The sequence below is a fragment of the Lacerta agilis genome, chromosome 10, assembly GCF_009819535.1.
Source record: "Lacerta agilis isolate rLacAgi1 chromosome 10, rLacAgi1.pri, whole genome shotgun sequence".
NCBI classification, from domain to species: Eukaryota; Metazoa; Chordata; class Lepidosauria; order Squamata; family Lacertidae; genus Lacerta; species Lacerta agilis.
The window spans coordinates 918,144-939,663 of NC_046321.1; the positions used below are offsets into that span (position 1 = coordinate 918,144).

Consider the following 21,520-nt stretch of genomic DNA (forward strand, 5'->3'; position numbering starts at 1 on the left):
GCCCATCGATCTCTCGCTGCACACCCAGTTTCTGTCTGTCTCTCTCTTTTTGCAACATAATTTTTTATTATATTCTTCCGAGCATTTTCATAGTAGTCTTCATCCCAAATAACTGCATTGCTTCATAAATCGACTTCACACCTTCACAGTGTATTCTACCCAAAACCCTTTATTGCATTTTATCTTTATCCAGCGCAAAAGGTTTCTCCATTTACCATTAACATTCTTCTTCCCCTGCCTTCATCATGAATCCTGTGGCCACGATTCCATTTGACTGTAGTGTTTTCTTCAAGCAGTCCACAGAAGGCCACCTTCTCAATAGGAGTATAGCATCTAGATCAAGGGAAGTAATAGTACCACTGTATTCCACTCTGGTCAGACCTCACCTGGAATACTGTGTCCAGTTCTGGGCACCCCAGTTCAAGAAGGATACTGACAAGCTGGAACGTGTCCAGAGGAGGGCAACCAAAATGGTCCAAGGCCTGGAAACGATGCCTTATGAGGAACGGCTTAGGGAGCTGGGTATGTTTAGCCTGGAGAAGAGAAGGTTAAGGGGGGATATGATAGCCATGTTCAAATATATCAAAGGATGTCATATAGAGGAGGGGAAAAGGTTGTTTTCTGCTGCTCCAGAGAAGCGGACACAGGGCAATGGATTCAAACTACAAGAAAGAAGATTCCACCTAAACATTAGGAAGAACTTCCTGACAGTGAGAGCTGTTGGACAGTGGAATTTGCTGCCAAGGAGTGTGGTGGAGTCTCCTTCTTTGGAGGTCTTGAAGCGGAGGCTTGACAGCCATCTGTCAGGAATGCTTTGATGGTGTTTCCTGCTTGGCAGGGGGTTGGACTGGATGGCCCTTGGGGTCTCTTCCAACTCTAGGATTCTATGATTCTCTATGATTCCATAAACACAGTTTTAACAATGAGTCCGTAAGTGACTGTGGAGGCCAATTCTGGATCCACATGTCCTTCCACAGTGGGGACATTGGTTTCCAGGTGGGAGCTGATCACCGTGTGGATTTGCCAAGTGCGCCTTCCTCTTAGCACGGAGCAAAATAAAATAAGAAAATTCCTTCCAGTAGCACCTTAGAGACCAACTAAGTTTGCTATTGGTATGAGCTTTTGTGTGCATGCACACTTCTTCAGATACATGCACACGAAAGCTTATACCAAGAACAAACTTAGTTGGTCTCTAAGGTGCTACTGGAAGGAATTGTTTTATTTTGCTTCGACTATGGCAGATCAACACGGCTACCTACCTGTAACTTCCTCTTAGCACGTTTCTCCCTTGCGTCCTGAGTTCGAGTGTCTTCAAAGCCCATGACACCTTTGGGAAAGGCTGTTCTCCAACTGGAGCTCTCGCAGGCCAGTGTTTCCCAGTTGTTGGTGTTCATACTACATTTTTTTAGATTTGCCTTGAGAGAGAGTCTTTGAACCTCTTTTGTGGACCACCAGCATGACGCTTTCCATTTTTAAGTTGGGAATAGAGGAGTTGCTTCGGCAGACGACCATCAGGCATCCGCACAACATGACCATGACCCGAACATGAAGGCTCCAAGGCAGAGTGGCTCTCCTCTGCCCTCCATAGTCGAGGCAGTGATGCTTCTGAATGCCAGCAGCTGGAAACCGCAGCAGGAGAGATGCTTTCATGCTGGGATCCTGCTTGCATCTGCTTGGCGCCTGTGAGACCAGGAGGCCGGACAGAACGGGCCACGGGCCTGATCCTGCAGGCTCTTTTGGGGTTCTTAGTGTTTCCACACCACTGCCACCAATGGCATTCTTGCCTCCTCCAGCTCCTCGCTCTTTAGGAAGATTCACATGAGCGGGAAAGATCTGCACCGGGATCTGCTGCCCCTGTGGATCCTGCCACCTGAGGCGCTCACCTTTCTTCATAGGTGGGCCTGTCCCGGGGGGGGGGGTGTTTGTTTTTGTTTGTTAGTTTGTTAAATTTGCATACAGCCCTTCACCCGTCCATCTCAGGGCGGTTCACTGCATAAAATATTTAACAACGAAGACAAAATACATAGTAAAAAATAAGAACAAAAGGAGCAATCCTGCCCGGAATTCTTGACCTAAGCTGGCTCAGCCGGCTGGGTGCCCCCTAGCAGCTCCCGCGCCAAGCAAAAGGGGAAGAGGCGGCAGGCGCTGCACCGGTTGAATTTCGGCCTGTGGCAGATCCGAGGTCGGGGGGGGGGAGCAGGGCGGCCGCGGCGAGGCGGAAGCTGCCCAGGCTGCTGCCCGAGCCTATTTCGGAGGCGCACGGAGCCCAGCCGGACCGAGGCGGAGAGACGGCCGCTCGGCGGGGCGAGGCGAACCGAGCTCTGAGCCGGAGGCGGCGGTGAGTCCGAGGCGGCCGGAGGAGACGAGGAGTCGGCGGCGGAATCCCTGCGCGGCGCTCCGCTTCTCCTCTCCGCGCATTTGCGCCCCCTCTCCAAAGACGCGCGGCCCGTCCGATAAATCCCCTACTTCCCTAGGGGCAGAGGGGATTCCCCCCCCCTCTTCCGAGTCTCTCTCCCCGTTGGCTCGAGACCCCGCTGCTGCTTGCAAAGGGGAAGCCACTCTGCACGTGCTCAGGGGCGCTCTGTAGCCCGGCGAAGGAAGGTGCGCGCCGAGGAGACGGGGCTGAGCCCCAGGCAGGACCAGCGCGACAGCCCCACCCCCGGGAGGCATGCGGATGTGAAGTGGTAAGAATTGTAGAGTTGGACGGGACCCCAGGGGTCATCTAGTCCAACCCGCCGCCCAGGCATCCCTGGCAGAGAAGCCACGCGAGCTCTGCTCCGAGTTACCCTCCCGGGAGCCAGAGAGCAGATGCGCTCGCTCGGGCGGTTGCAGCGCCATCGCCGGAAGGGGCTGAGGGGCTCATACTTGGGGCGAGGTAGGGGGCAGGAGCCCGGCCAGCTCTGCAGGGCCACGCTAAAAGTGGGTCACCGACGATGCTCAGGTGGCTCCGCGGAGGTGGCCGGCAGCTCTCCGCCAGGGCGCGCCGCCAAGGCTGTGCCTTGCGTAAAAGCAGGCGAGCCCGGCTCCTTCCACCCAGGGAACAACCCGGGGCTGCTTTTGCATGGGGGGAAGACGGCCCCCCTCCCCGAGCAGCTCCACTTGGGGGACCTCAAATACCCTCCTCTCCCCAATACCCCCAGACTGACGTCACTGACCCTAGAGCTGCTTGGAGGGGGGAGCTTAAGGTGGATTTTGGGTGCAGAGGCTCCTGGAGGAATGTTTGAGCGGCGCAGAGGGAGGGAAAGGAAGGCCGAGCCGTCTGGAGAGGGACAGGGGGCTGGCTCCCTCCCACTTCCCCACTGTTTTTGTAGAGAGGAAGATCGAAGCTCAAACCCCCCACCCCCAGGTCTACCTGCGGATCTCAGGTGTGTGTTGGGGTGGAGGAGGTGGGGCTGGCTGTGCTTACCTGGCGGTGCAAATTGGTTGTACTTAATCAGGTAGGGGGTTGCTGGCCTGGCATGCGCTATCTGGGGAGGTGGGTGGCCCTAGGACCATAGAACTGTAGATGGAAGGGAACCCCAAGAGTCATCTAGTCCAACCCCATGCAGTGCAGGAAGCACAGCTAAAGTATCCTGGACAGATGGCCACCTGACCTCTGCTTAAAAACCTCCATGGAAAGCCCACCAGCTTCTGAGGGAGAGACTGCTCCCCTGTCCAGCAGCTCTCGCCATCTGAGATTCTTGAGGCAGAATCTCCTTTCTTGTAATTTGAAGAACCGAAGGCTTGTTGTGTTTTGAGGGAAGGACGGTCTCAGAGCAAAGCATCTGCAGGAACTACCCTGCTTAAAAATAGCAGGGGTCACCTTTGGGACCTGAGCTGGGCTTATGCGTTTCTGATACGATGCTGCATGTAGACATCGAGAGAGGAGGAGGAGGAGGAGAACGGCTCTGTTCCTCCGGAATCGATAAACAGGGGAAAGGTCTAGGATGTCCTGATAGCTTCAAGGGCTTCATTTAGGGAAGTGAAAATATGGGTTATTTGAAGAGCTTTGTAGCACACATTCCACCAGCGAATCCACAGCAAACCCCCTTCTTAGAACGACAGGCAGCAGTCAAAACTGCAAGGCGCTCTGTGCAGTCTTCGCAGAATGCTGCAGCGCGATTGCTGACAAGAGCAAGACCTTGTCAGTGTAGAATGGACTTAAAGAGTTGGAAGGGACCACGTGAGTCTTCTAGCTCAGGCTTCCTCAACCTCGGCCCTACAGATGTTTTGAGACTACAGTTCCCATCGTCCCTGACCACCGGCCCTGCTAGCTAGGGATCATGGGAGTTGTAGGACAAAAACATCTGAAGGGCTGAGGTTGAGGAAGCCTGATCTAGGCCAACCCCCGGCAGTGCGGGAATCTTTTGCCCAACATGGGGATTGAACCCACGACCCTGAGATTCCAGAGTCTCAAGCTCTACTGACTGAGCACAGGCGCTCAGAGATCTGCAGCGGCTGCCAATTTGCCTCCGGGCCAAGTTCAAGCTGTTACTCTTAGTATAGAAAGCCCTCAACTGCTTGGCACCGGTTTACTTACAAGATCACCTTGCCCCCCAGTTGTGCCCACTTGACTGCTCCGATTGAAGGAATTGGCACTACTGCAGGGGCCAAATGAGACCCGTTCCTTTGGAACCCCCTGCCTATTGATATCAAGCAAGATCTTTCACTGTACAGTGGTACCTCGGCTTAAGAACAATCCAGTTTAAGAACAATTCGGTTTACAAACTGCAAAACTGGAAAAAGTCTCCTGGTTTGAGAACTCTACCTCGGTCTAAGAACAGAATGCAAACGGTGGAAGGGCGCTGGCAGCGGGAGCAGTGGCGTAGGGAGGGGGGGCGAAGGGGGCGAGGAGCCCCGGGTACCACCCTGGAGAGGGTGACACTCTGGGTGCCCCTCCCTGGCTCGCCTCCGCCCGGACGGGCTTGCTTGGAGCACTGTGCGCCACCGGCAGGCCCCAAGCAAGCCCGTCCGGGGCTCGCCTGCTGGCAGCACACCACTGCCAGCGCACAGGCACAGCGTGCTGGGAGCGAAACCATGCCCCCCGGGTGCTTCCGGGTTTGCTGCCCCGGGTAGCTGGGCGGCTTCCTCCGTGCCTGGGCGGGAGGCCTCATTAGGGAAAGTGCACCTCGGTTGAAGAACGGTTTTGGTTTAAGAATGCACTTCCAGAATGGATTAAGTTCGTTAACCGAGGCACCACTGTATTCTGTTTGGCACCTGCTAAAAACATTCCTGTTTCGGCAAGTCTAACCCAGAAACCTAAAAGGCGATACAAATTTTAAGCCCTGTAAGTAGTTTAACCTTTTGTGCACTGTGGTTTTCTCCTCATTATGAAAGGGTGCCAACTGATGCCAGGCCTGGGTGATCCTGTGCTCACCTGTGACCAACAGCTCCCCCCGCCCATTCTATTTCCTTTTGCCCCCCGAGCAGGGCTTTGGCTCCGACAGGCACCAGCCAGCTCCTGGCACCTCCAGGTCTGGCCTGACTCTGGAGAGGGAGGTGGGGCACAGTGCCAGGGGGTCTCCATAGCGACTGGGAGACTGGACCGTTCCTCTGTGACCCAGACTCTGCGTGCCTTGATCCAGCCCTCGTCGCTCTTGCCAGCCTGGGGAGCTGCTGCTGCTGCTGCTGCTGGGCGTACAAAGTGCTCTATTGTGATGGATTCCTCTTGTGACAACCCTGTGAGGTAGGAGAGTGGGGGGGCGGGCAGGGGGGGCTTTAAAAGAGGAACAGACAAATTCACGGAGAAGGAGGAGGGGGCTATCGAGGGATACCAGCCATAACGGCTCCCCTAGTTGCTGGAAATCGCAGGAGGGGAGAGGGCTCATGTGTTCAGATTTTGCTAGCTGGTTTCCCACAGGTCAACCGTTGTGAGAACAGGATTTTGGGCTAGATTTGGCCTGATCCAGAAGGCTGCTCTCAACTCCTCCTGGGGATTTCTGGCTCGTTGGACTCTCTGGACTCTCCTCTTTGGTGTACAGAGCGGCCGCCCCTCAGATCTGCCCTTCCTCATTCTTCCCGTGGACTTTGCGCCCAGAGAGATAAACGTGTCCCACAGGTTCTTAACCCAATTTTAAACTGGCTGTATATCTTAGTATGTCAATCAGAATGTCATGACATACTTGGTATGTCATGACTCCGAATACAGGTAGGTAGCCGTGTTGGTCTGCCATAAAGGTAAAGGGACCCCTGACCATTAGGTCCAGTCGTGGACGACTCTGGGGTTGCAGCACTCATCTTGCTTTATTGGCCGAGGGAGCCGGTGTACAGCTTCTGGGTCATGTGGCCAGCATGACTAAACCACTTCTGGCGAACCAGAGCAGCGCACGGAACCGCCTTTTACCTTCCAGCTGGAGCGGTACCTATTTATCTACTTGAGATCCAGCGCAGAGGGCCTTCTGGCGGTTCCCTCACTGCGAGAAGCAAAGCTACAGGGAACCAGACAGAGGGCCTTCTCGGTAGTGGCGCCCGCCCTGTGGAACGCCCTCCCATCACAGGCCAAGGAGATAAACAACTACCTGTCATTTAGAAAATACCTGAAGGCAGCCCTGTTTAGGGAAGTTTTTAATTTGTGACTTTGTGTTGTATTTTAGTATTTGTTGGAGGCCGCCCAGAGTGGCCGGGGAGACCCAGCCAGATGGGTGGGGTATAAATAATAAATTATTATTATTATTATTATTATTATTATTATTATTATTATTATTATTATTGCACTTTTGGTGTGCTTTTGAACTGCTAGGTTGGCAGGAGCAGGGACTGAGCAATGGGAGCTCACCCCGTCATGGGGATTCAAATCGCCGACCTTCCAATCAGCAAGCCCTAGGCTCTGTGGTTTAACCCACAGTGCCACCCATGTCCCTTGGTCTGCCATAGTCGAAACAATTTTTTTTAAATAAAAATTCCTTCCAGTAGCACCTTAGAGACCAACTAAGTTTGTTGTTGGTATGAGCTTTCGTGTGCATGCACACCAAAGCTCATACCAATAACAAACTTGGTTGGTCTCTAAGGTGCTACTAGGATGACTCTGAATGTTCTTCCTGATGTTTATAGAACATAAACATCAGGAAGAACATTCTGAGCGGAACAGGCTCCCTGAGATGGTGGCGGACTTTCCTTCCTCGGAGGTTTTTAGCAGAGGCCAGATCTATCTGTGCTCATTGAGATCCCTTCATCGCAGGGGGCAGACTAGATGGCCCCACGGGGTTCCCTTCAACTCTACTATTCTGAGTGCCTTGCCTGGATGACCAACTTGTTTCTCCTTTTTTCCTGTTCACGGTGCCTTTCTTGATTTTTTGGGAGAAATGTGCAAGAATGACCGACCTAGGAAGTAATCTTCACCGGAATGCGCATCCATCCAAAACGGGGGACGAGATCCTTTCCTAGGGAGAGATAAACAGGGCAGCCCTTCAAGGAGGAATGAGCAATTAGGGCTTGCTCATGCCGGTAGGGGAGAAAAAGCACAACGTTTCTATTTAGGGCTGCATGCTTCAATCAATCGGTTAATTTGTGTAATTAATCAACCCAACTTTGCTTGCAGATTAAAGCTCCCCACCCCCTCTCCTGTGTGTGCACAGGAGGTAAGCAGAACTTGGGGTGCCCCGTGATGCAGAGAAGGGGGGGGGAGAAAGATGCAGGTGGTCCCCAATGGGTGGTGGGGGGCTCATGGGGCACAGGGAGACACAGGGGGGGTGTATTCTCTCCCTTTCTGCTCCTGTTGGCTCCTTGCCACCTCCTGCTTTCTGGAGAGATTTAGAGCATTAAGGTCAGGCAGGGGGCAGGGAGGAGGGTTGGTCCCGGTCCCTGTTCCCATGGAAACACAGCGGATCAGGATCAGGTCGGGAGGGGGCGGCGGAGTGTCCCGTTCCCCCCAGGAAGTTCCCCTGGGTGGCCTCTCTTCCCTATCCCTCCCTCTGCAATTGCGCACTTCCTGCAATTCCAGAGAATTTCTGAGCTGTGCCCTTTCCCAATCCTCTTGTTCTTGCCTTCGGAGTTTCCTTTGCTGGCTCTCTTGCTTGTTCTAGGAATGGATTTCTTGTTGGTTTCCTTTCGGAATTGTGTTCCTCATAAAACACCCTGAAGCATCTCTCTCTCATCTATCTATCTATCTATCTATCTATCTATCTATCTATCTATCTGGTCAGATACAGACAGGATAATATATTATTGCATGATTGCGTTTATATCCGTGATTCCGCAACCTCCTCATTTAATCTGCACAACCACCCTGTGAGGTAGGCTAGGCTGAGAGGCCCAAGGTCATCCATCAAGCTTCGTGCTGGAGTGGGGATTTGAACCCTGGTCTCTCCCAGGTCCTAGACTGGCATTCTGAGGCATCGGATGAAGTTGAAGGTTGGAAGATGCAGGGCAGATCAAATGAAGGATCTAGTTAAACCGTGGAACTCCCTCCCACAGGAGGCGGCGATGGCCACCAAAAGAGGTTCAGACAAGTTCGTGGAGGAGGAGAGGAGTATGGATGACTTTGAGCCAGGATCTATGCTCTACCTCCACGGCCGGAGGCAGGAGTACTCCTGAATGCCAGTTGCTAAAGACCCTGGGAGGGAGAGGTATCTTGAGTTCAAATCCTGCTTGCAGGTTTCCCATAGGCAACCATTCAGCGCCTATGAGAAGAGGAAGCTGGACTAGGTGGGCCATTGGCCTGATCCAGTACAGGCTCTCCTTTGGGTCTTCTATTCTTACAGATAATTACAATAAAAACACGGGGGCCGGTCCAAGATGTTGCCCCCAGTGGCAGACGACAACGATACAATCCTTGTCCAAAAATCTTCTCGGGTGCCCCTTTGACATTTTCCTTTTTAAAAAAAATAAAAAATCTTTTTTATTCAGCTTTACACTACACATTTAAATTCAAACATTAGACACTAGCAGCAGTTAGCAGTTTCCATTCTCAATTTTTTTCAACCGCCTCACATATTTTCTCTATATTTCTTAAATAATCATTTTTTACCTTAGCTTTTAGTACAATACAAGAGTCACTCAAATCCTGCCAAAGTTTTTAGTTGTTTGCAGTGTTCTCTTAAGTACATTGTAATTCCCCCCCCCCATTCCTTATTAAATTCCCTCTCTTCCTGGTTTCTTATTTTCCCTGTCATTTTTCGCCATTTCCGCATAGTCCATCATCTTCATCAGCCATTTCTTTCTGGCCGGGACTTCTATCCAGTAGTATCCTCGCTGCTGTCGTCGCATACATAAATATCTGTGCACTTAAAATTCCTAGTAAAAAAGCCTCTGGCCCTTTGACATCTTCCAGAGCTGCCTGACCCCCCCGGGCGAAGTGCGGGCGGCAGACCTTGCAGGAGCGGCGCTTGCGATGCCTCCCACGGGAACCGAGGGCCCCCCTCACATCAGCCCCGAAGGCGTCTCGCCGGAGGACCCGTCTGCAGGCAGCCCGGAAGCGAGCCATGCTTCCCTGCCACCTAGCACGGCCGTGACGCCCGTCTCGCGCAATATCTGCCTGTACCGGCCTGTGGGCACCTTCGCCGACTCGCAGCCCCTCGTCCTGCTGCTGCCCTGGTTTGGCGCCCGGCCCGGCGCCCTGGCCAAGTACCTCTCCCTCTACCTGGGCCGCGGCTGGGCCGTGCTGGTGGCCGAGAGCAGCCTGGGCCACTTCCTGTGGCCGCGGTGGGGCCTGGCGTACGCGGAGCAGCTGCTGGGGCTCCTCGGGGAGGGCAAGGCCCTGGGCACCCAGCCCCTCCTCATCCACGCCTTCTCCATCGGAGGGTACACCTTCGCCCAGATGATGGTGCACCTCGCCAGACACCCCGAGCGGCACGCCGGCGTCGGAGAGAGGATTTGCGGCTGCGTCTACGACAGCCTGGTCGCAGGGAGCCTGGAGAATATGGCGCAGGGTGAGCAGTGTCGGTCACGCGTGGGGCCCCCGGGGTGGGGAGGAAGCGGTGGGCGGGAGGGCTTTGCAAGCTGGCCTCTTTCGAACCATGGGCCGTGCCCAAAAGCGGCTCACAGCCGACATTCGAAACACCAACACGCAGAATTCAGAATACAGTGGTATCTTGGTTCCCAAACTTAGTCCGTTCCAAAACCAAGGCGCGCTTTCCCATAGAAAGGAATGCAAAGCAGATTAATCCGTTCCAGACTTTTAAAAGCAACCCCTAACATGAATTTTACTATCTAACGAGACCACAGATCCATAAAATGAAACCAGTAATCGATGTACTGTACAGTGGTGCCTCGCAAGACGAAATTAATTCATTCCACTTGTGTTGTCATATAGTGGAAATTTCCTCTTGCGAAGCACGGTCGGAGGAAGCGCGGTTTTACGAAACAAACAAAACAAAACCGCAAAACGTTTTCATTTTGCGGGTCGCGGCCATAGGGAAATTCGTCTTGCGAGTCACCCTTTCGTTAGCGAATGCCTTTCGTCTAGCGAGTTTTTCGTCTAGCGAGGTACCACTGTACTATAAAATAAATAACAGTATTGTAGATTATTTTAATTTTCTTACCTGTACTGATGATAAGTCATTGTTTGGATGGGGGACTTTTATCCATTTCCGCAGTCACACAATCAATCAGTAGCTGAACTGGGTTCCAAACAGTCACACAAACAAATTAACCGAAAAAGCCTCAAAAACAAAAACGCAAAATAAGTAGCAAAAACAAAGCGCCAAACTTAATCCGTTCCGGACATCTGTTTGACTTCCGAAATGTTCGGAAACCAAGGCACGGCTTCTGATTGGTGCAGGCGCCCAGGAAACAATAGCTGACAGCCGCATTGGACGTTCGGCTTCCAAAAAAAACAAAACATCGAAAACGTTTGAGTACCAAGGCATTTGAGAACCAAGATACCACTGTACGTCAAAAATGACAACCAGCAATTGGGCAGGCAGAGAATTCAGTATTACCAACCTAGTCTTAAATGCATAAATTCACAAAGCGGAAAAAGAGAGTTAACTGACAATAAAATTTCTGGCACTGGCCTTTGTGGCTTTAGAAGAGGATGAGACCAATTCATGGAGGAAGAGAGGGCTGTCGAGGGATACTGGCCACGGGGTCTCTCCTCTCTATGCCCTCCGAGGCTGGCACTTTTGATGGGTTTAAAATGCACTTTCCGCAGTGGTATACTATAGCCGCTACCCGTAAAGATTATTCACGTCTTGAATTTTCTGGACTTTTCGGGTTTTCTAAGCCGATAGATTTCAGGTGCCTTTTCATGCCCATCCAAACCTGCCCCATGGGACCCGATTTGAGTTTATTTACCATGTCAGTGGGCTTTTCCTAAGTCTCTCTCTCTCCCTCCCTAGACCTGGTAAGCAAAGGTTATCAGTGCCCCTTAGTCAAGAGAACGTCCTCTTGGCCGCCTCTCTGCCCAGGAGGACGGGGCCTTGTCTGTGGTGGCCCCTAGGCTGTGGACCTCCTTTTGCAGAGAAGCGCATCTGGCGATTTCATTGCACAGCTTCCAGATCCCGAAGACACACCTCTGCTCTGGCTTTTGTCACTTTACGTGTGTTTTTCGGACGCAGCTTGCTTTTGTTTTAAACCATTTTTTATGTTGTGCTTTGACCGCTGTAACCCAGCCTGGGACCTCGGTGTGGAGGGCAGGTAATAAATAAATTGATGGATAAAAATCATAATTCCTGCATTGTGGGGAGTCAGGCGACCCTTTTTTTGGGGGGGGGGTTGTCCTTTACAACTCTATAATTCTGAAGTGACAATAACAAAAGACCTGCTATATAGGTGGAACCTCCTTGTTCAGAGGAAGTCTATCTCTGCCAGAGACAGACCCGGAGGAAAATATTAAAAATAAATTTAAGGAACCGCATGAAGAGGGGGAAAGAAGTCAAGTTTTGAAATGTTAAAATGATTGTAAAATTATTGAAATGTATAAAATTGATGATGATGATGATACAGACCCAGCGGCAGCCAAGGCTGCTCTGCTCATGAAATTACCAGCTGGCATCTGCCTGGCACTGCCAGGAACAGAGCACTGGCCTTGATGGGTCAGGCTGTTCCTGCCCATGCGCAGAATCCTGCACAGCAGAGACCACACAGTGCTGCTGCCCTGGTCTTTGGCACCTTCCCTCCCGCGTGTCCATCTCCTGTCCCCCCCCAAAAAACCTGGGGTGCTTGAGCTGCCTTCTCCCCCCCCCAGGTGTGGCCAGGATGACCAGCTCCTCGGCGGCCGTCCAGCCTCTCCTCCGCGGAGGCGCCCTGCTGTACTTCCGCCTCTTCCGCCCGTGCACCGTAGCGCACTACGAGGCCGCCCTGGGCGCCTTCCACCACCCGCCCGTCCGCTGCCCCGTGCTGGTCTTCTTCTGCCACAACGACCCGCTGAGCGACGCCCGCACGATGCAGCAGCTGCTGGGCGCCTGGCGGGCGCTGGGCATCCGCGTCCAGGTGCAGGAGTGGCCGGTCTCTCGCCATGCGCAGCACCTGCGCCTCTACCCCCAGGAATACGCACGGGCCCTGGGCGCTTTCCTGCAGCAGCTGCGCCTCCTGCCCGCCTCCGGACTCCAGGCGAAACTTTAGCGCGGGAGAAGGAAGAGGGGGAGCCACGAACCAGCCGAGGAGGAAGACATCGCCGCTGCCACCCCCGCGGCGGGCACGGAGGCGAAAGGCCCGTTCGCCAGAGCCACTCCAGGAGGCTGCAACCGGGAGGGGGGCTGGAGTTGGGGGTCACAATGGAGCAACACTCCCCCCCCCCAAAAAAACCTCACTTTGAGCGCTGCAGCCAGTTGCAATGGAAGCACCCAGGAAGTAGGTGCCATGGATGGGTGGCATGGAGCTGAATTGCCACCAGCAGAGGGAGGGCAGGCAGCAAGGCCGTGCCCCCGCCCTGCTACAGTTGTGGGGTCTTCTAAACAGCAGCAGCGGAAGCTGGGAAGCCGAGATTGCAATGGGGGGAAGTGGACAACGCAAAGTCTCCCCCCAATAAATCTGCCCTGCATCTTGAGTCATTGGGAGGGGGAAGCAGAGGGCACGCCGGTTAGACCGAGGGACCCCCCACCACCCCGGATGGCTTCCGAAAGAGGGGCTTGGACCGATGCGTGGAGGAGAGGGATCTGCGGAACTCGCTGCTGCAGGAATGGATGGCTTCCAAAGGGAATTGGGAGAAGTTCGTGGAGGAGGAGAGGGCTCTCGAGGGCTCCCCCCCCCCCAGGATGGCTTCTGAATGCTGGAAATTATGGGAAGCGGGGGTTGCTGTTGTGCTCAGATCCAGTGATGGGCTCCCCCCCACACACATGTGCAGACAGGAGGCTGGGTTGCTCGGAGCCCCCATGGGCCGGATCCAGCGAGGTTTTTCTTGCGTTCCTCACGCCAGACCATTAAACGATGCTCCGTAGCTTTATTATTCTTTAATAATACACAGTGACACAAGAGGAGACCTTGAGCATGCGCAAGAGTTACAGCCTTTAGGCGAGGGGGGAGGGAGGGGGTGCAACTCTGAAGGAGCCCCCCAAGATCCAGCCGGGCTCTGGCCAGCAGCAGCAGCAGCAGCTGCCACCCACCCCCCAGCGGCCAAGAGGAGGGCGGGGGTCTGCCACCCCTGTTGCTTGGCAGGAACGAGACCCAAAGGGGGCAGGATGCGGCCCCATCTGCCATCGTGACAGGCTTTAAGAGAGAGGCTGTGCCCCCCCCACACCAAATGCCTCAGTGCCCCCCCCCCCGAGTGCAGCTGCCCCCGACTGCACCAACCTCCCGAGGGTCCTGAGATGAGATGGGGTGCAGGTAGAGTCCCCTGGGGATGTTTCCCTGGCTCTCCCCCTTCTGCCCCCCCAAATTAACATCAGTAGGGAAAGTGGGCACCCCAGCAAGCCTGGCTGGGATGGGGGTGTCTGGCCGCTGAGAGGGGAAGGGGGGCAGCCCCTCGGCCCCAACAGCCTCTGGGAATTTGGGCAACCCAATTTGGGGTGGGGGGAGGCACCTGGTCCCAGGATCCTGGCTCCCACACCACTAGCCCCCCCTCCCCTCAACTCTGCCCCAGTGGGAGGGGAGCGGGCCCTTAAGGACAAGCATGGAGGGGGTGTCACGCCGTCCCTCCCCCCCGACTTCCTGCAGAGATCCGTGAGGCTGCCAGCAGGTCCTGCCCGTGGTGGGGAGAGTCAGTGGCCCCCCTCCAGCGCTGGGGCAGAGAGAGAGAGAGAGATGGACAGAACGAGACGGAGAGGAGGGCGGCCGACGGCTCTGGCGCCAGCCAGGTGGTTCGTAGTGCAAGTCTTTGCCTGCCAGCGCGGCCTGAGAGGCCGGAGGGGGGGTGGCGGCGGCCAGGTGAGCCCGCCCCTTCAGGTGCGCCGGCAGCGGGCGACGGGGGCCGGGACGGTGGGGGCCGCTCGCTGGGCGCCGCTGCTCCGGAATCCGTCCTCAGTACAGCCGCTTCTCGTAACTGCGGAGGGAGGGGAAAGGAGGCGTCAGGCGCGGGGGTTATGGAATCGAAGCGTCGGAAAGGGGCCCGGGGGGTCATCTAGCCCAACCCCCTTTGAGGCAGGCCCCCGTTCTCTCCAACGCCCCCTGCAGGACAGGCGGCAGCATCCAGATTCTGCCTGACCCCCCAAACCAGGAGTTGGGGGTCGCTTGGAGAGCGTGGCTTCTGAGCCAGAGTCGCCCCACATCCCACGCCAGGGTTGCTTTCCCCTCGAGGTGGGGCAGGGGAGAAGGACCCCCCCCCCGGGAGGGAACAGGTAGACCTGCACAGTCTGCGCCAAGGAAAAAGGTCTGCTTATTCTCCTGAAGATCCCGCCCTCCCCAAAAAGCCCCCCCACCCCACTGGAAGTGGACCTTTATCGCTCCCGGGTTCCCCCCCCCCCAGGTGCCTAACGCCAAACGGAGGGTAACTCATAGACTCTGGGGAGGCAGCAAGGCATGAAAGGTGCCTGAGAGGAGGAGGGAGGAGGAAGCCAGGCAATGCGGTGAGGGGTGGGGGGAGCCAGGCAGACAAGGGGGCCGGAAACCTCAGAGCCCCAACTCCGCAGGCCAGGAGTGAGACTGATGCCTCGGGGCCACAGAATCAGAGTTGGAAGGAAGGGACCCCTCGGGTCATCTAGTCCAACCCCCCCGCAAGGCAGCTGTGGGGAGTGCGGAAGGGAACCCCCAGCTGAAGGCGGGGGCCAACGGCAAGGTGCTGGAACTCCCCCCTTTCCCCACCCGCATCGGCTCAGCTGTGCCTCTCTTTGCAAAGAAGCGGCGCCAGGGGGCAGATGAGGCCTTCGTGGGGCGCATGGGCCCAGGACATCACCTGCCCCCCCCCAGACCTTTAGGGAGCCAGCAGGCGCAGCACACTGTTCCTTCGGGTCATCAAAGCAGCCCTGGGGCAAAGGGCAAGACTGGCGGGCAGTGGGTGCCCATCCTGGTCCCCCTTCCCCTAAAATAAGACCAACAGCCCCCCCCCCAGGCCTTGTTTTCACTGCAAAGCGGGGAATCGGGGGGGGGGTTAGTTGTTCCCGCCATACAGAAGTAGCACTCCAGGGTTGGGAGGGACCCCCAGGGGTCATCCAGCCCAACCCCCTGCGACGCAGGAATCTCAGCTGAAGCATCCGTGGCAGGGCCCCCCCCCCCCCGACCTCTGCTCGGGATTGCCTGAGATTGACCGTGGGGTCTGGCCAGGGCAGGATCCTCAGACCAAAGGTGGAACTCGGCTCAGGGGGGAGCTGGCAGCTGCTCCTGCGGCCCTCGCCTCCGGGCAACTGCCCCAGCAGAGAGGAGCACAAAGGGATCCCCCTCCCTGCCCCACGGACTCTGCCAAAGGGCCCCGGGCCCCGATTCCCTGCAGCCCAGAAGTCGGGGGGGGGGGGTGAGAGAAAAGGAAGCTTTTCTGGGACTGGGGAGAGCAGCCTTGAAACGCTGATTGCAGATCCACCATCTTGGGGGGGGGGTTGGTGTGGGGAGAGCAGGGGGGGAGCTTGCAAAAGCGGTGGGGGAAGTGGGGGGGGGGTTTCCAGTTGAGAGGGGATGCTGTTAACTATCCCCCCCAAAAGTGCCCCGGGGGAGAGCAGAGGGGAAGACTGCAGCAGCTGGCCCACATCCAAGACACGCGGGACAGGGGCGGACCTGCGGAACTCCCCGCCCCAGTTACTTACATGGCAGAAACGTAAAACTACAGGAAGGCGGCCATGGGCGTGGGCAGGAGAGAGAGAGAAGGTCACAAGGTCAACGTGTTCCTGCCCAGGACACACAAGAGGCGCGCAGCCCACTCCCCAAAAACACCATCGCCAGCAGAGCTGCCGCCACCAAGCCTGGAGCCCCGCGGCTGCTACGCCTGCCCGTCACCCCCCCCCCAGCGCCTGCCGGGGGTCCCGCTCCCAAGCCAGCACTAGGCAAGAGCCCCCAGGCCCTTCTATGGCCCTACAAAGCTTCGGCCCCTCGCCTTCCGACCCACACGCAAAGGGGACACAGCCGAGAAGGGGGGGCAGGGGCCTGGGAGAGAGAGAGCGGACAAGGCTGCCCTATGCCGGCCGACATCTAGGAGGGAGGGGTGCTCTTGGCTGGAATTCCCCCCTCGCCTCTCCAAAGCCAGGGCTGGAACAGGGCGGAGGTGAACTGCGGAACTCACTGCCACATGAGGCAGGGGTCGCCACAAGCCGCGACGGCTTAAAAAGAGAATGAGACAAAGTCAATGGCCCCCAGCCACAACGACCGGGCTCCAGTGTCGGAAGCAGCGATGTTTCTGAATGCCAGTTGCTGGGGGGAATGTGTTCGAATCCTGCTTGCTGGTTACCCACGAGGGGCACCTGGTTGGCCGTGGTGAGGACAGGTGGCTGGACTAGATGGGGCCCCTTGGGCCTGATCCAGCCTCGTCTTTCAGAAGCCTTTGATTTCAGATCAGACAAGGCTGCAAAATGGAAAGCCAAATATTTTTTTGGGTGGGGTGGGGGGGGTTGAGGTGGAAGGGAAGGCGAGGGAAGCCTGGGGGTTTCTAATGTTTTGCTACGTCCCCAGGGGCCCCCCTTGCCCAAGCAGGCACCCAATTCTGCCAGAGGGGCCACGGGCTTCATCCTGCAGGCTCTTCTGGTCTTCTTTGTCGGGAGTCCAAACCATCCAGGTTACAGGAATCTGCTGCAACGGTTGAAGTGCTGGACCCCCCCCTTTCCCCGACCCCCCCCCACATGCCCACCCAGACCCTGCAGGGGAAGAACTTCCAAAACAGGCACCCCAGGAATACATTGAGCTGCACCCCGGGAAACGAGGGGCCAAAGTTCCCCCGTCACATCCAATGTGCATTTAACTTGTGCTGTTTCAACCGCGCACAGCTCGAGGCAGGAAGGCTGTAATTGCGCATGAGAAATCCAACCAAAACAAAGAGTGGAAAAGCTCTTTTTTGGGGGGGGGGGTGCTCTGGGTTCACTCAGGGTTTTCCTAGCACCTGAAGAGCTTTTAAGCTCTCTGCCTTGTTTGGGAGTGTGGGCACGGGCGGCTCTGTGGCGCTCGCAGGAATTCGAACCCAGAGCCACAGAAATCCCCGCAGAGTCTCGCACAAAAACCCCTGGCCTCCCAGAGGTGGCGCGCCTGGCGGGTCTTGCCCCCAGAGCACTGCAGAGCGTGCAAAAGCTCTTTCTGACTCGGGGTACCCGGCACAAAAAGAGCTTTTAAGCTCCCCGCCTTGCTTGCCTGGAAAGAGCCCTTGGTGTGTGGGCTCTGGGAGTGCGGGGGGTTCTCTCTCTCTCCCCCCACCCTGTTGGGTATGCGCAATTTTAGGCTACACATGGAACCCTAGACACCGAACCTCTCACATAAGATGTGGCCATGCCCCGCTTTAGAGAACATGGAGGGTGGGGTGCCTGGCCAGGAGTTGGGCTGGTAACCAAGAGGCCTCTGCCTCTCTCTGGTGAGGGGGCCACCAGCGGCAGGGCCCAGGAAAATGACCCCCAGCCCACCCTCCAAAAAGAGCTGTCTGCCAGCCAGACTCGTGAAAAAGCCTTCTCATTTTCGGAGATGATTCCATGAAGTTGCACGACTCCATCTGTTCTGTATTACTCAGGAAGGAAATGGTTGCTGGGCAAGATCCATGGGACTGGAACAAGAGAGGGGTGGGGGGACTGGGGGTGGGGTCCAAGGGGCACGGGGAAGGTCGGCTACCACTTCCCCCGCAATTCTGGCCTTAAAGGTAAAGGTGAAGGGACCCCTGACCGTTAGGTCCAGTCGTGTCCGACTCTGGGGTTGCGGCGCTCATCTCGCTTTACTGGCTGAAGGAGCCGGCGTACAGCTTCTGGGTCACGTGGCCAGCATGACTAAGCCGCTTCTGGCGAACCAGAGCAGCGCACGGAAACGCCGTTTACCTTCCTGCCAGAGTGGTACCTATTTATCTACTTGCACTTTGACGTGCTTTCGAACCGCTAGGTGGGCAGGAGCTGTGACCGAGCAACGGGAGCTCACCCCGTTGCAGGGATTCGAACCGGCAACCTTCTGATCAGCAAGCCCTAGGCTCTGTGGTTTAGACCACAGTGCCACCCGCGTCCCTGATTCTGGCCTTGGTTGGCCCCCAAACTTCTCCCCAGGGCTAGAAACCTGAGGAGTCCCAAACCAGAAAGCCAATGTGTCCAGGGCTCTGTGAATATCCATTTCACACAGACTTGGGAGGAGCCCCCCCCCCCCCCGATTCCCAGCTCACTGTCAATATTAAACTGGCCCAGCCTTCTTGAGCAAAAGGAGATGGGGTGTGTGGGGCGGAGAGCATGGCAGCAAGAGGACTCTTGCAGAGAAAAAGACAGAGCAGGTCTTTGGGGGGGGGGGGCGGCTCAGGCTGGGTTAGGGACACGGGTGGCAAATTTTCATATTCATTAATGTCTCCCGATACCCTGTTTCATCTATCTACAGAACAATTCTAGATTAATCACAATGGCCATGCCAGGCACCAGGCAAGAGCATTACTCTTCTCCCAGGCCTTGGTCTAATTAAACAATTTATGGCCTCTCAAATGTGTTGTGCGGGACGCGGATGGCGCTGTGGGTTAAAACACAGAGCCTTGGGCTTGTCGATCAGAAGGTCGGCGGTTTGAATCCCCGCAATGACGGGGTGAGCTCCCGTTCCTCAGTTCCAGCTCCTTCCCACCTAGCAGTTCGAAAGCACATCAAGTGCAAGTAGATAAATAGGTACCGCTCTGGCGGGAAGGTAAACGGCGTTTCCGTGCGCTGCTCTGGTTCGCCAGAAGCGGCTTAGTCGTGCTGGACACATGACCCGGAAGCTGTACGCCACTCCCTCGGCCAGTAACACGAGATGAGCGCCGCAACCCCAGAGTCGGCCGCGACTGGACCTAATGGTCAGGGGTCCCTTTCCCTTTCCCAGCTACGTTGGGGCGATTCCTTCCATGAATGAGGGACCCAGCTATGCAGCTGGTTCCAGGAACTGCCAGGAAAAAGGCTACTTTGGGGTCTAAACCCCATGAAGAAAGCAGGTGCCTCACTTTCCTAACCTGAGGTCCGGGAATCAGTGTGTTTTTACAGGAGTAGAATGTGCCCTTTTATTTAAAGTGCATCTCTGTGTTCTTTGTGGGGCATTGGAACTCGTTCATTTTTTTTTGTCAAAATATAGTCCGGACCCCCACATGGTTTGAGGGATGGTGGACCGGCCCACGGATGAATAAGGTTGCTGACCCCTGGGTTGGAGGGAGGAAATGACCCCCCCCAAAAAAGAACACCCACCCTTCTGAGAAGCTGGGGGAGCAGCCGGCCTCTCTCTGCAAGGCCGCCCTCCAAGAAGCCAGGGGCAGGCAGTGGGGTGGCCCCCTTCTCTCCCTAGACCAGCCTGTGGAAGGTGTGGGGGGGGGGGACAGGAGAGTCTAGGGTCCTGGGGGGGGGCGGGTCTGTGCTCAGGCAGGAAGGAAGTTTGAGAGCAGGAACGGAGGCAAGGCCAGCACTGGGGAAAGCAGAAAGGGGTGGGTGGGGGGCAGATGGCAATGGATTTTCAGGGCGGCGGAAGCGGGGTGGGAGGGTGGGTGGGGCTACTCACGAGTGCAGGCCGTGGACGCCCCCCTCGATCTGGGCCGACATCGTCCGCTTCTCAAACTTCAATTCACCGGAGTACATCATGGACCTGCAAAGGAGATGCCGGCGGCTAAGCGTCTGAGGCGGAAGGGGGGTCTCCGGGGGGCATCTAGTCCACCCCACCCCCGCTCAGGATGTGACTACGGTGTCCCCGGCCAGCCCCAGTGAAGAAGAGGCTGCCGTGCACACCCCCCCGTAATGCTCCAACTCAGTCCCTCTTCTACTGTCCAACAGCTCTAACCATTGGGCAGCACTTCCCCCACCAACAGGAAGCCGCAGTCACTACCTGGACCCACCCGGTCAAACCCCGACAGCTATATACCACCCCGTCTTTAACCAGAGGCAGGGCAGAACCAGCGTGGCTAAAAGCCATCGATCACCTTTTCCTCCTTTTGAAGCCATGGCTGCCTCCTGTGGCAGGGAGTTCCGCAGAAGGGCTCCCATCGTTTTAGAAGCAGCTGTCATGCTCGCCTCTTTTCCTTCAAGCCAGGGTACCCGAAACTCAGATCTCCAGCGGTCGCTGGACTACAACTCCCATCATCTCTAGGACCAGTGGTCAAGGATGCTGGGAACTGTGGCCCCAAAACAATTTGGGAAACTAAAAAAGAGAGAGCCTGGTCCACCTGCGACAGACCGGCTGCCAGCCCTGGAGACTCCTGAAGACCCCTCTCGCGTTCTGACCCTTCTCCCAATGCGCCCTCAACCGGGCCTCAGAGGCTTTGTGTTCGAATCCTGCTTGCAGGTTTCCCATTTGGGGCATCCGGTCAGCCGCTGCGGGAACAGTATGCTGGATGAGATGGGCCCGATCCAGCAAAATCTCCAGCACCCGGGGGGCTCACCAATGCCCCTCTCTTAACAGAATCGCAGAGTCGAAAGGGACCCAAGGGTCATCTAGCTGGACCCCCCTGCAATGCGGGAATCTCAACTAAAGTCTCCAGGAAGGTGGTTCTTTTTTTGGCAGAATTGGCTTAAGGGATATTTTGTGGGATTCTTCTTCTCTTGGAAATCCGGTTTGAAGGAAGAAAGGAAGGAAGGAAGGAAGGAAGGAAGGAAGGAAGGAAGGAAGGAAGGGTAACCATCTATAAATAACCAAACCGAAATAACAAGGACTCGGGTGCGATTTCAAAAGGGAGAAAAACGCAGAGTCTGCTTGTAAGCTGCCTCTCCAACGGAACACCTCCAGGCTCGCCATTCCCTCAGAAACGACCCCTTTGCAGCCCCAGGCCACGTCTATTTTACGTAGTTTCCTCCAAGTCCCGCGGGCGACACCTGGGTTGGCGTTAGCAGCTGAGAAAAAGCTTCCGCTTAGTTCCACCCGCTGCTCCCTCTGCCCACCTTCTGCGCAGAAAGGGAAATAACGCTGCCCAGAAGTTGAGAGATTGCGAGATCTCCAGGGAAGCCTGCCAACAGGCAGAAGGCGCTCTCCCTGCGGCGCTTGAGCAGCTACCCCCACGGCGAGGGGCTTGGGGATCCAGCATTCACCCTCCTGGTCAACCTTCCTCCAGAGTAAGGGGGCAGAGCTAAAGTGTGGAACTCCCTGATGCAGGAGGCAGCGACGGACACCAGCCTGGGTGGCTTTAAAAGAAGATTTGGAC

At 56.1% G+C, this 21,520-nt stretch overlaps 2 protein-coding genes across 4 annotated transcripts in view; one reads left to right on the forward strand and one right to left on the reverse strand.

Moving 5' to 3' along the window:
• The first annotated feature begins 9,307 nt into the window (after nucleotides 1-9,307).
• Nucleotides 9,308-12,632, forward strand: LOC117054032. Its single transcript, XM_033162471.1, has 2 exons — nucleotides 9,308-9,845; nucleotides 12,104-12,632. The coding sequence occupies exons 1-2, from the start codon at nucleotides 9,308-9,310 to the stop codon at nucleotides 12,478-12,480; spliced, it is 915 nt and encodes a 304-aa protein (XP_033018362.1). The 3' UTR covers nucleotides 12,481-12,632.
• Nucleotides 12,633-14,171: 1,539 nt separating this feature from the next.
• Nucleotides 14,172-21,520, reverse strand: part of IMPDH1 (inosine monophosphate dehydrogenase 1) — a 58,053-nt gene continuing 50,704 nt past the window's right edge. For 2 of the 3 annotated variants that reach the window (XM_033162160.1, XM_033162159.1), the window contains exons 14-15: nucleotides 19,891-19,974; nucleotides 14,172-14,335 (exon numbers count right to left, since the gene is read on the reverse strand). In XM_033162160.1, the coding sequence (XP_033018051.1) occupies nucleotides 14,314-14,335; nucleotides 19,891-19,974 (106 nt within the window). In that variant the 3' untranslated portion in view covers nucleotides 14,172-14,313. The remainder of the gene's footprint in view (nucleotides 14,336-19,890; nucleotides 19,975-21,520) is intronic. The other variant, XM_033162161.1, reaches the window with a different exon arrangement.